This window comes from Bactrocera neohumeralis, chromosome 3, assembly GCF_024586455.1.
Source record: "Bactrocera neohumeralis isolate Rockhampton chromosome 3, APGP_CSIRO_Bneo_wtdbg2-racon-allhic-juicebox.fasta_v2, whole genome shotgun sequence".
Classification (NCBI taxonomy): domain Eukaryota; kingdom Metazoa; phylum Arthropoda; class Insecta; order Diptera; family Tephritidae; genus Bactrocera; species Bactrocera neohumeralis.
The window spans coordinates 31,817,954-31,831,568 of record NC_065920.1 but is presented as its reverse complement, the minus strand read 5'-3'; the positions used below and the strand labels follow the sequence as shown (position 1 = coordinate 31,831,568).

The 13,615-nt window shown below is 37.0% G+C and overlaps 4 protein-coding genes across 4 annotated transcripts; 1 reads left to right on the top strand and 3 right to left on the bottom strand.

The window, feature by feature from the left end:
• Window positions 1-760: 760 nt before the first annotated feature.
• On the bottom strand, window positions 761-1,664 carry LOC126752963 (seminal metalloprotease 1-like). The gene is made up of 2 exons (XM_050464015.1): window positions 1,395-1,664; window positions 761-1,326 (listed from the first exon to the last, which is right to left on the bottom strand). The coding sequence occupies exons 1-2, from the start codon at window positions 1,615-1,617 to the stop codon at window positions 761-763; spliced, it is 789 nt and encodes a 262-aa protein (XP_050319972.1). The 5' UTR covers window positions 1,618-1,664.
• A 3,141-nt stretch (window positions 1,665-4,805) lies between these two features.
• On the bottom strand, window positions 4,806-5,836 carry LOC126753914 (seminal metalloprotease 1-like). Its single transcript, XM_050465689.1, has 2 exons — window positions 5,554-5,836; window positions 4,806-5,477 (listed from the first exon to the last, which is right to left on the bottom strand). Exons 1-2 carry the CDS (start codon window positions 5,765-5,767, stop codon window positions 4,930-4,932), a joined length of 762 nt encoding a protein of 253 aa, XP_050321646.1. The 5' UTR covers window positions 5,768-5,836; the 3' UTR covers window positions 4,806-4,929.
• A 1,998-nt stretch (window positions 5,837-7,834) lies between these two features.
• LOC126753913 (seminal metalloprotease 1-like) lies at window positions 7,835-8,816 on the bottom strand. The gene is made up of 2 exons (XM_050465688.1): window positions 8,527-8,816; window positions 7,835-8,445 (listed from the first exon to the last, which is right to left on the bottom strand). The coding sequence occupies exons 1-2, from the start codon at window positions 8,738-8,740 to the stop codon at window positions 7,898-7,900; spliced, it is 762 nt and encodes a 253-aa protein (XP_050321645.1). The 5' UTR covers window positions 8,741-8,816; the 3' UTR covers window positions 7,835-7,897.
• A 3,190-nt stretch (window positions 8,817-12,006) lies between these two features.
• Window positions 12,007-12,982, top strand: LOC126753915 (seminal metalloprotease 1-like). The gene is made up of 2 exons (XM_050465690.1): window positions 12,007-12,244; window positions 12,308-12,982. Exons 1-2 carry the CDS (start codon window positions 12,031-12,033, stop codon window positions 12,850-12,852), a joined length of 759 nt encoding a protein of 252 aa, XP_050321647.1. The 5' UTR covers window positions 12,007-12,030; the 3' UTR covers window positions 12,853-12,982.
• Window positions 12,983-13,615: the final 633 nt, after the last annotated feature.

Genomic DNA, 13,615 nt, shown 5'->3' with positions numbered 1-13,615 from the left:
AGTTTGCGGCTTCATTAAAGCAAATTATGGTTTCTCGCTATATGACATTTTGTGAGCGTGGCAATGTGCCACATACGCCTCGTAATTGTATTTCGTTCTTGCATGCCACAATGCAGGGGTAAACCCTGCTTTCCTCAGGTTTGAAGAAATTAGCTTTTGGTAAAAATTTCGGTTAGGACATTTGTCCTGCTGAATTGTATGCTAATTGTAAATCTAAATCATTTAAAAGAAATATAAAAATCTAGTTAATAGTTACAGCTTTACAGGTATAGTAAAATATGAAGAGTGGCGAAACGGAGTCTTCAGCGGCGAAAAAAAATTATATTTATGGTTATAAGAAGTATTGTCGCCATACATAAAACTGACCGGCTCATCTGTTTCCGCTGACTACACGGCCAATTTTGTGGGTTACCTTTTGTTATGAACTCCAAAGTGCTAAATATCGAGAGAAATGAATGCACTATATATTTAGACTTGCTCGATATTGAATTGATAGCATTTACAGCATTAACGAAGCTGAAAAAATTCTGATTTTAAGAATGCCAACAATATGTCCAGATTTAAATCTTATCGATGATCTGTGGTCAATAATACCAATTAGAGTTTTTTAATATGGATAGTTTCTAGCATTTTTGCAGAACTCTTACTTTCACATATGGCAAACATTTTTATTGAATTTCTGAGTAAATGTTACTGACATCGATAAAGAAAATTGCAAAAGAACTGTTATATCTATTATGTATAACACAGTATTTTGAAATCACTCATGTGTATACTTTTTCTTTTTCTTACTGCAGCCATACATTTTATTCAACTTTTTTTTATCAGATTCGCTAATACTATTGCGCTGCCCCAATACACCCTTCGATAATTTCTGCAATGGCACTAAAGTCTCTTCACCATTTATCGAAAATGCACGAGACGAATAGTGCATTATACTACCATAATCGTAGGCTTGACCAAAATTAGAAGACATTCTTCTGGGGTATTTTTTAAAGTTATGCTCATGGCCCTTTTTAATATTTTTCCGAACAACTCGAACATATTTACTACGATTATAAGCATTCTGCATGTGATAGAAGCCGAGAGAGTGTAACAATTCATGTACAATAGTGCCAGGGCGGTAGCAACCCTCACCGATTGGGTTAGGTTTTAGATTTAATGTTTGAACCTTGTTCCAAAAACCGACAGTTGAGTAACAACCGCGACTCATGGCCGTTATGTTGATGAAATATGGCTGGTCATCGTCGGCCTGTATAAAACGGATGCAGGAAGCTTCTTCAATGGTTTTCATGGCACCTCTAATAAATAGTTCTTGTTGTACCTCTGGATAAAAACGGTAAAATATTGAGTCGAAAAAATTAAATAAATGAAAATAGGATGAGATTATTTACCAAAAGATCCTTCGGAAAACTTAAAATAGACAATACCACGGGGCCAATGGTGTTCCTCACTGCGCAAACAATAACGCGACGAGAGTCTCAATACGATATCGCCTTCGAATAAGCCCGGGTTTTCTTCAGGATCTTGTTCCGTCGAGTTGATGTCCGAGTTTGCTGGTAAAGATCGACTTGTACTAAACACGGATAGCAGCACGAAATTCAGAAATGTCTTCATTGTTGCTTTTTAAAATGCTTGAACAAGTTTAATCCGTTTAGTAATGTTCCCCAGTACTCAACTCGAACTACTGCAGTGAGCGGCCACTTTTAGGTTGCTTTTTATACAAATTGAGCCGATGCAATTACGTAAGTGTAGTGTTAAAAGAAACCAAATATATTTGCAATAAACTAGAACTCTCAGCATCGGTTACAAATACATATACTTTTCTATATACTATATATTTACCACCTGCTTTCAAATTGCTAATATTTGTTTAACTTCTGCTTCGGAGTGTATTTGAGATCATTCGCAGTTGTTTTGGTTGGCTTAAGGTTAGGTTTACATGTGTATTCTAAAGGCATTTACGATTATTGAAGTATTTTCCGATTATTCTAATTATTTATTTATTCTCAGGCTAACATATGTTGAATAACTAATTATACTTTCGCCTGTTAAAATTTCGTGCCAATTCATGTTACGTAGGCCCAACTGCCATGACAACGACATAGAGTTCTCTATTCTGGTTTTTCCGTTGTGTGTTTTCTTAAGTCCGAGCAGCCAGAGACATTAGTATTTGAATCTTGATCCGAAAACCCACAGACGAACTCCGGTCAAGAGACTTGATCCTTATACCGAGAAAATGTGAATTGTCATCGTCGGCTTCTACAAACCTTATCCATGAAACATCTTCTATGGTTTTCATGGCACCTTTAAAAATTTTTTTGCATTTAATCTGAATAGTTTGTGAGGTCCCACGCACAAATAAACGAGCTCAGTTCCGGGTAAATCCTTCAGCAAACTTGTAGTAGACAATACCGTTGTGTCAGCAACGAGTTTTGTCACGGATACCATTTCGCTGTGACAATTCCAACACAGTGTCACCTTCGAAGAAGCTACTTGTAGAAGTTAGTTCTGGATCTTCTTGAATCAGTGCTGTAAAAGCTGGGCTTGTGCCACAGTAAGCTGCACAAAAACAAAATTCCTACTTTTTTTCTGAGGCTTACCATATGATCTTCGAACAAGAGTTATCCATACTGTAATGATCTGTTCTACCTGCCCTGTTCTACGAATTTTAGTTTGTGTCTTTATACAAGTTAAATTTCGCATTAAAAGCTGCTAATGCTGATACTTTTCATACAATCCCAACTTTTGACGTAGTTTGTGTTACAAATGGGGATATATCACCATTTGTTTTCCATTCGAGCTGGGAAACTGAGTGGAATTTAAATGCATATCTTCTTCGTCATTCAACCTCTGCTCATTTTATAATTGCTCTAAAAAATCATTACACAGTTATATATTTGGAAAAATAAAATAAAATATATACACATATATAAGCTCAGCGAAAATCAGTATTTTCATTATATGCGAGCTATCCAAAAAAATAAATCGATATTTAAATGATAACATGATACGTATTTATATATAGGGTGATCGACTTCGATGTTCTCTATTTTTTTAAAGAAAAACCATAAAAACGTCAAATTTAATGGGGAATTCGAAGGAACACCCTTTGGCATTTATTTTTGGAAGATTATCTCTTTCAAATGTTGGCCGCGGCTACGTCTCAGATGATCCATTCGTTGAGTCCAACTATCGATGACTCGTTCGAGCATTTCGACTAGTAACTGACGAATGGCACTCGTGATGTTTTGCTCCAACACCTGAATCAAAGCGGAGTTGCCCGCAAAGACTTAAGACTTTACATATCCCCACTGGAAAAACTCTAACGGTGTGGTATCACACGATCTTGGTGGCAAATCGACCAGCCCAAAACGTGAAATTCTTTGCCCACCGAAGTATTCTCTCAATAAATATTTCCCTTCAGTTTGTTTACATAACCATTGAGCTAGAAATTGGCCTCATCGCTCAACAAAGTTTGGCTCGAAAACATCGGATTGTACGCTTTCTGATTGATTGATTGATAAACGAGTAATGCAACGCAGGTCGCTTGGCTTAATCGGTAGCAGGTCTATTGTGCTTTCTCCGTAATCACAAAGACTCACCTAGCCCCAGCATATTGATAAAGTCCAATATTCTGCTAGGTGCTAGCGAAGTAATGTGATCCCTATTTGGAAACATGGATCCAAGGGCCTTTAACCAGCGTCTGCAGACAGTCAGTTAGCAGGTGCTCTAGTGTTTCAGGCTCCCTGTCGTAGAACCGGCAATTTACGCAAGAAGCTAGGCTCATGTTGTGGAAGTGCTTCTTCAGCTTGCAGTGACCAGTGTAGAATGCGAGTTTATCGATCGAGAGGCTGATTGCATATTTAAACCTGCTGAGATTATAAAGCCTCCCCCCAACTCTTTAACAACTTCGCATGCCGCATATCTGCCAATACCTCTCTCTGCCTACTCCTTCTCCTTTGCGGAACAGCTCCTTTATGGCATGAGGACCCACCACAGTGAAGGGTCCTACCATGTATGTGGTGCTGCGGGGCGGGCGAGCTCATCAGCCAATTCGTTCCCGGCATTCCTTTGCGACCGGGCAACCAGATGGGGAGCACTTGGTTATATTCCGCTAGGCTATTTGTTGTTATAGTTTTGGTAACTATATTTGAATTGCTTGAAAAGTCCCTATACTGCGTTTCAGTCTTTAGTAAGTAAGTTGCCCGTGTCTCAATCAAAATGTCCCTCTGTGCTAGTTGAGAACGAACTGGAGAGTAAGCGTGAATTAATTTAATTTAAAATTTAAGTAGGTATAAATAATAGTGTATTAATAAGAATTCTTCACTTCAGAAAACAACTGTTTAGAAAGTAAGCATCCGCTTTTGGTGAATCGAAAATTGGATCGTGACACAACCTCCACAAGAGCAGTCTACAAATTGAAGTCTTGAAACAATTTTCTACAATTTTTACAGCATTTTCATGTTTCTTTACCATTCTCTGAATTAGTTTAAAATAATATAGAAGCTACAGAATACCTCAGTGGTAAGTGTGGTTCCGCTTATAGCAAAATTGACTTTAACAATAGCTGGATCGGCGCTTGTTCCAAATAGTTGTACTTTCCTGAATTTTTTTACTTCTTTACAGCATTTAGCTTTTTTTGTAACTCTTAATGGCGCTCAACAACACCACGGCTCTCTGGCATGGTATGCACTTCACAATACAATGGACATGGATGCATATATTTTCAAATTTATTCTAAATAATTATAACAATTATAAAATTGTTCAATATTTATCCAAAAAGTAATACAGTTATATAGATATTGCTAATATGGCGTAATATAATAAAACTTTATACTTATAACATATACATACTTATGTAATTATTATTTAAATCACCCATCACCCCGATTAATTTAGTTTTCAATGGACCCTCATTCGCGTTTTAATCTTTCTCAGCACAGTTATACATCTTATTCAACTTGCTTATATCACCTTCACTTAAAGTCACACGCTGACCCATTATGCCCTCAGCTACTTCCTGCAACGGCTCTATAGTCTTTTCGCCATTTGCGGAGAAAGCAAGCGGCGAATAATGCAAAATACTGCCGTAATCGTACGCTTCTCCAAAATCCTCAATCATGTCTTTGTCATATTTATTAAAATTTTGCAGATGTGACGGTTTAACATTTTCGAAGAGTATCTGAACATACTCGTCCCGATTAAAAGTGCTGTGCATGTGATAGAAACCGAGAGTGTGTAACATTTCGTGCATAATGGTGCCGATACGGAAGCAACCCTCATTTATGGGAAACGGTTCTAAATTATATTTTTGAATGTCGCCAGCAAAGCCAAGATACGAGTAACAGCCGCCAGGATTGCCTGTTATATTGACGAAATATGGCTGGTCATCGTCGGCCACTAAGAAACGAATGCATGACACATCTTCTATAAATTTCATGGCGCCTTTAATAATAGTTTCTTGTACTTGATCTGCATAAAATAGCAACATGAGAAAATGTTTAGTAAAAACCAAGTTTAATAAAGTGAAGTAAGTGAAATTTCTTACCGAAAAATCCTTCCCAAATTTTATAATACACAATACCGTTGGGCCAATGAAGACTTGTATTGTGCATGCCATTACGCGGCGCTACATCCAACACAATATCACCTTCGAAATAGCCAGCAGTTAGTTCGGGATCTTCTTCGCTTACTAGATCTACTGGTAGAGCTAAACTTGTACCAAACACCAAAAGCACTACCAAACTCAGACATGTCCTCATTTCAACTTATAAATGTTTCGAATTGCCGAACAAGTGTTCTCCGTATTCCACTGTACCCTGTACTAACACTTCATCTGAACTGCTCGGGAAATAGCGCTTTTAGATTGCTTTATATACAACTTGAGCGTCATCTTTGGTTTAATATTAAAAGCAGCTAAATTCACTTTTCATTAAACCACTGCTTTCGACAAGGATGGAGTAACGCCAGAGCTAGTAGTTGTTCTAAATTTTGTGTATATCTTCAACCTCTGTTTCGAAGTCGATATCAGTTATAATTTCAACGTGGACTTTCACTTCATGGTAATGCTTCAATTTGTATTATGAAAATTATTTTTCAAAAACTTGATAATCGATGTTCTTCAGCACCAGCCGAGAAATATCAGCAAACAGCTGCGTGAATTAGCTTGGGTGTGGAAAACGATTTTCCAATAAAAGTTATTGCCTATAATATTTTTCCAATTACTTATATGGGCAAGTGTTATTGATTTCAATTCACAATTTAAGAATATAGTTTAAAAAAAAGTGTTGACCTAAACAAAAAACTTGTTCGCTGCATAAGCAAAGCAACATAATTTATTTCTGAGCTCTGCAACGAAGTAGCACAGATCGACTTTATTCAACTAGCGGAATTAGTAAATATAAAGGCAAAATTCTGTGTTTCAAACGGTAATGCGATCAAACCACACAGTCACCCATCTTAAAACCCAGCATTCATTATTGGATAATATTCGACCGAATAGACCACGTCCATCGCGCATTGAGGAAGATATAGCAGTCATAGCTAAGAGAGTACATGAAGACCGTGGAGAGTCGATTTTCCGCCGTTCGCAACAACTCGGACTGACATATGGAACGACTTGGCGCATTTTACGTCGAGATCTTAAATTGAAAGCGTACAACTGAAACCGCTCGATCTTTCCAAGCAACATCGCTACGCTCTATGAGTTCCTGAAAAGTTCCAAGAACATCCGACTCTTTCAAGCCAGATTTTGTTCAGCGAGGAGGCCCATTACTGGCTCAATGGGTATGTAAACAAGAAGTGCAACCTTAAGATATTCAAGAACTGTCATATCATCCAGAATAATATCCATATTTCTTCAAAAATAATAATTGATTCATGATAACCGACTATTTGATGCCTGCAATTTTAAGCTCATGATCTCGGCGACATTTGGTTTCAAGAAGACCGCCTTCTTCCCATACATCGCATATATTAAAGGGTTTATTGGGACAACCCTCGGGGAGCAGATAATTTCAGGTTTTGGGTCGGTCGTTTGCCTCCAATATCGTGTGATATCACACCGTTAGATTTCTTCCTTTGGGTATATGTAAAGTCTTAGGTTTATGCGGACAATCCCTCTTCGATTTAAGCCTTGAAACAAAGCATCATGCGTGTCATTCGCCAGTTACCAGTCGAAATGCTCAAACGAGTCATCGAAAATTGGACTCAATGGATGGACCATTTGGGACGTAGGCGAGGCCAATATTTGAAAAAGATAACCTTAAAAAAATAAATGGTTTTTCAAATGATAATTAAAAGTTCCCATTAAATTTGAAGTTTCTCTGTTTTTTATTAGAAATCTCGATTATCACTTTACCATGCGAGAGTATAAAATGTTCGGTGACACCCGAACTTATCCCTTTTTCTTGAAAAAAGTATTGAATTTTTATATTCGAATACTTGATCAGCGTATGCAGCTGAGCCGATTTAGCCATGACCTTCTGTCCATAAACATTTTGGGACATAAAACAGTAGCTGTCAAGCGCTCAATTATTCACATATTCCAAACTTAACATGATTGACTTGGGTTACATTCTATTTCTAAAATGAAATTCCTTTGTTCTATAGAGGCTTATTCAGGTAAAACTTAATCAAATGGTACCTTTTCGTTATTTCTATAACACAAATCAAATGTCTCAAAAACATTGTATCCTTTAACCCTTAATACAAAATCATGCTTACTCAAACCTTAATTTTAACCGCTTGCATTTCCATATCTTTTGCTCGCTCTACTAGACCCTGAACTTAAGTATGTGAACTCATCCAGAAGTTAAAAAACAACGAAATTTCCGAAAGTTATTTAAAACTGTACTTTGCCTTTCATTGCAAAATTGTCTATAATATGAGTATTATACTTTCAAAGGACAACGATACATAATATTCAACTTGTTTATATCACTTTGACTTAAGCTACGACGTTGACCCATGACACTGGCTTCTTCCTCTCTCAAAGGCACTATCGTCATTTTGCCGTTAGCAGAGAACGCATACGCCGAATAATGCAAAACACTGCCGTAATCGTATTCCTCATCAAAATCATCGACGAAATCTTCGTCGTACTTATTAAAGTTGTGCTCCGTGCCAGCCCGAATGTTATCCGTGTCAATACGAACGTAGTCATCGCGATTCGCGGCACTCTGCATGTGATAGAAACCGAGCGTGTGCAAGAGCTCATGCACAATGGTACCGAGACGGAAGCAACCCGTATCTAAGGGATAAACCTGCAGATTATACGAACGAACGCCATTCTGCCAACCGACGCTTGAGTAGCAACCACCACTTAAGCCGGTGATGTTGATATAATAAGACTGATCCTCGGTAGCCTCCTGGAAACGGATGCACGATACTTCCTGCACGATCTCCATGCCGCGCAGTATATGATTCTTATGATCATTATCTAAGGGAAGAGTATAGAAACACGGTTACATATAAAGAATTTCCAGATTTATTAGCCGAAAAAGATTCTCTCATTACTTACCGAAGAATCCCTCACTGAACTTGTAGTAGACAAGATTATCTGGCCAACGCCTAGTTTCATTGCGCAAACCATTACGTTGGTTTGATTCCAAAACAATGTCACCTTCGAAGTAACCAGCCGTCAACTCAGGATCTTCCTCCACTGTTGATTGCAGCGGCAGAGCCAGAGCAGCGCCCAGCGCCGATAAAAGCACAAAACCCATAAGTAACTTCATTGTTCTTCAAAGACTACCAGATTTTCAAAGAACCTTTTAACTATCACCTGTCCACACGCCTGCTAGCTGTCCAAATTATAACTGAATGATCATTTGGTAGTTACCTCTGGTCAAAATTGCTTTATGGCGTCATAAATGTTTTCTATCAGTGCGTATTATATTGTGGTCGGCTTATCGCTTTGGATGTGTGAATTTCACACAAATTCAATGCTAAATTTTTAATCCAAGAATATTTATGACCTTTATCGATCAGCATCGTTATCGTGCCGTACTTGACGTTCCACTGACTGCGTGGATTTTCCACCAGTATACCATGTTCATTCAATACAATACAATACAATATACGGCATTTCTTCGTGTAATATAATGGTGAATAAAATTGTTGTAAATTGTAGTCAGTATTTATTATTAATAGTAGTAATTATCTGATACGCGATAGGTAAAGATTCGATCTGCCAGTTTTAGAGATATGGTATCATCGACATAAATATGAGCGAAACGATATCTGTTTTTAGGAGTAATGAGAAGCGTTGTTTAATAACAATATTAGGCTGATCCCCTGTTGCCAATTCTTTAATTTTTATAGGATTTGCATGACTGTCTTCTATGTATATGGTACATAATACTGCATTGTATACCATAAAGTACCCCAAATAGTAGGTCTTCTCTTTATTAGTAAGACTTTTTAAATTAATTTCGCGCGAAAACCCATTAAATTAATCATTTGTGTTTAGTATGCGCTTGTCTTTCTGAAGTACATATGTATATAAAGTGCATTCGACGATTTTTACGATGAGTGAAATTTTTCAACTAAGAAATTCCATTAAATTTTGTGTGCGGAATCAGATCTCTGAACCCGAAACGTTTAGAATGTTGGAAAAGGCCTTCGCTGATAATTTTTTGTCACGAACAAGTGTTCTTAATTGGTACAAATTATTCAAAGAGGGACGAGATCGCGTTGACGATGAACCACGACCAGGACGGCCATCAACATCAACTGATGATGAACAAGTCAATATAATAAAGCAACTGGCGCTTGAGAATCGACGATTAACAGTCAGAGATCTTACTGGCATCGTTGGAATATCGGAAGGATCAGTGAAAACCCTTTTGAAATATCATTTGGGCCTAAGAAAAGTAAAAGCACGATTGGTTTCAAAATCACTCAATTTCAATCTCAAAACAACACAGCGTTAATATCTGCGAAGCAATGCTTTCCGACTACCAGTATGTCATGAAACATATTATTTCTGGCGATTGGTCTTGGATCTGTGCTTACGACCCAGAAACATACGCTCAATCTTCCGAATATTGTGGCGAAGGTAAGCCGAAGCCGAAAGAACCACGTCAAAGCAGATCAAAAATCAAGGTTCTGTTGACAGTTTTCTTCGATTATTGAGGTGTGGTGCACTCCGAATTCTTTCCGACCGGCCAATCTTTCAACGAAGAACACTATTTGAGTGTAATGCATCTTTTGCGTAAAGTTCTTCGTGAAAGTATGCCAGAGTTATGGGATGCAAACACCGTATTTGCCTAATTCAACTCCGTGTGACTTCTGGCTATTCAGCTAACTCAACTAAACCCCTAGGGAAAACCGTTTTGAGTCAATCGAAGACATGAAACGTGAATCGCGCATTGAAGGATATTCTGGAAATTGACTTTAACAACTGTTTCAAGGATTGGAAAAAACCTTGGCACAAGTGTTTTGAAGCCAAAGAGAATTACTTTAAAGGGGATAACATAGATTTTGAAGCATTAATTAAGAATTTTAAAATTATAAACAAAGTGTTTGCTCATTTTAGTATATATACAGTTGAGCTCCCAAAATTCGAACATCTATAACTCGAAGTTTTCCATACCTCGAACTCTTGAATTGGCAATAAAGTAAAATTTCATACAAATTGGAAGGACAACTCGAAGTTTTTTGTGGATTATGCTAATTCGTGTTAGGGAAGTTCAACTGTATATCAATTGCTTGGATTGCTATCCTCTGGTTGACGGTTTGCAGCTTAGGGTATTTGCCTGGCTTTGATTAGTGCAAATTGCAAGAGTATAAAATGTGCGGTCGGACTCGAGCTTAGCCCTTCCTTACTTGTTTAACGAATATAACTATTAGGTAACGACTTCAGTGACTTAGACTATGCTCCGCGGAAGAAGTATACTATATGTCTTACGTAAATGTGAAAAGACTCAGGGAACCTTTTCCGTACATGACGACGGTCTGTTGCGCTTCAATTGTGCACATTTCGTCTCTTATCTTAGCAGAGGTCTCATATATTTGCCGAAACACAGAATTCTTGAGGTTTTATTTTTACCCTCATCGAAAGCATTGTACCGCTTGATACTTGTATGACTTGACAAATTATTTCTTAACATTTTTGCTTTTTTTTGTTATTGATGCCGTATAATAAATTCTTATCAATAACCAACATTTCAATCTAGGTTTTCCATGGTAAAAATTATATATTTTGTTATTAACAAATAGTTGTAAAAATTCATTAATCCTTTTCATAACTAAGTTGTGGGCTTAAATTTTAATCAAAACAAGAATCTCTAATGAAAGAATATTTTATTTCTTATTACAAAAACGAAAAGTGACAGTCAAGCATCTAAATATTAAATTCACGAATATAATACAAATAAAATAATAAAAATAAAAATTCAAACTTGGAAAGTTTTCGTTTCCTTCTTCAGAACTAACTGTTACTATCCATTTAGAATAAGTTATATCATTAAATGATGAGCCCTGTCTATAAACGATGTGGGTAAATCACTAAAAAAATTCCCTTAAAATTGTATATGTTTCTTATAGTACCTTCTAAACATGTTTGAAAAACTGGCACCGAAAGAAATACCGTGACCTTTCATATATCACGGACTTTAAAATTGTATTAAAATAATTTAAGCGACATGCATTAAGAAAAAAACTGAACAAAAGAAACCCAAAATAACGAGGAGCCTGCATACTATATACTATATGAATATAAGTCGAATGCTCAAAAGAGAATGAATTTTTCAAACTAACGATCCTACTTTTGATAGTCCTAACTCAGTTTCACTGGTTTCCCTACAGAGCATGTTTACGAGTTTCGGCAGCACATTGCCAAGAAGTAATATATTTTATTATCGCAGTAATTAAACAACAATAACTAACTGTATACTTGAACGTACTTATTAATCTAATGTTAATATTATTTATTGACTCACTAAATGTGTCGACGGAAACTAAAAAATAATTTCAATTCAAATTCAATTTGATTGTGGAGAAAAACGCACACGGACAGAAGATAATGAAGTTCTACGTCGGAATATTGCTGCTGGCGCTCACTACGAGTACACAAACTGCACCACTAAGCCAGTCTGACTATGATGATGCCGAACTAATAGCTGGCTACTTCCAGGGCGATATTGTCTTGGCACCTTCGCAGCGCAATGGTCACCGCAACGAAACGCTACGCTGGCCCAACAACACTGTCTACTACAAAATCAATGATGGATATTTCGGTAAAAGATTATAACATCGGATAGTTTCACTTACTTATCACACCAATAAATTTTGTTCCATAGACGAAGCGCATCGCAACCACATTTTACGCGGAATTGAAATCATAGAAGAGCTCTCATGTATTCGCTTTGAGGAAGCCACCGCAGATCAGAAGTATTATGTGAATATCACCGGAGAGGAGGGCGGCTGTTACTCGAGCATTGGCTGGTTGAACGGCGTACAGTATTACAATCTTCAGGATTATCCTCTGGACACGGGCTGCTTCCGACTCGGTACAATCGTGCATGAGTTTCTACACACGCTCGGCTTCTTTCACATGCAGAGTGCCGCGAATCGCGATGAATACGTGCGCATAGAATTCGATAATATTCAGGAGGGTATGGAGTTTAATTTCGAGAAATATGACGAGGATTACATCGACGATTACGATGAGGAATACGACTACGGTAGTATACTACACTATCATGCTTATTCATTCTCGATAAATGGCGAAAAGACAATTATTCCATTGAAAGAGGAAGGTGAGATTATTGGTCAACGACGCGGCATGAGCAAAAGTGATATCAATAAGCTGAATACGATGTATCGTTGTCCAGTAACAGTTTAAGTGATTTAATCTTAAAATCGCCTAAGCATTTTAATAAGCAAAAGATTTGTGATTTGTGAAAATATGACAAAAAAACCTGTAGTTTTCTTCAAACTCTACAAAATAAACTTTTTGTAAGTCTGATAACACATAGGTATGCATTGGTTGAAACTGTCGTTTCCTCAACGACGAACGCCATAAACAGTTCGATTTATATTTCCCAACAATAAATAGCATAAGCTCATATACATACAACTTTATCGAGCAGTTTGTTGCCCTTCAATTATTTGAAGCTATATACTATAGGGGTATTCAGGCCGAACTTGTTAATCTGGTAATTCGTTAATTGATACTTCGTTAAAACACTTAACTGTGAACATACTTTTTGCTCTAACTCAGTTGTGTGTGTAAATTTTGTTTTAAAACAGCTGATTCATTTGTATTAAATACTTACTTTTGAAAAATTTATCAAAAGCTATTTTGTAGTGGACAGCAAATGTATTTTTTCGCAATGAATCAAGTTAACTTTTGAAGCAACAACGCAAACCAAACACCCGAGTGATGTTACCAAGTAACGAAAAAACTATCCTGCTTGCCAGTCTAGTCTTCGTTACCCGGTAAAACGGCAAACTGTTAATTTTACAAAAACAAAACGCACGTAATAAACTACCGAGTAACGACTAACGAATTAACAAAGCTGGTCTGAATACCCTTTATATGTTCCAGTCAAGAGCCATGAATTTTAAGTATTTTTTCGAGCCCTGTGAAAAAAATAAATTTTATT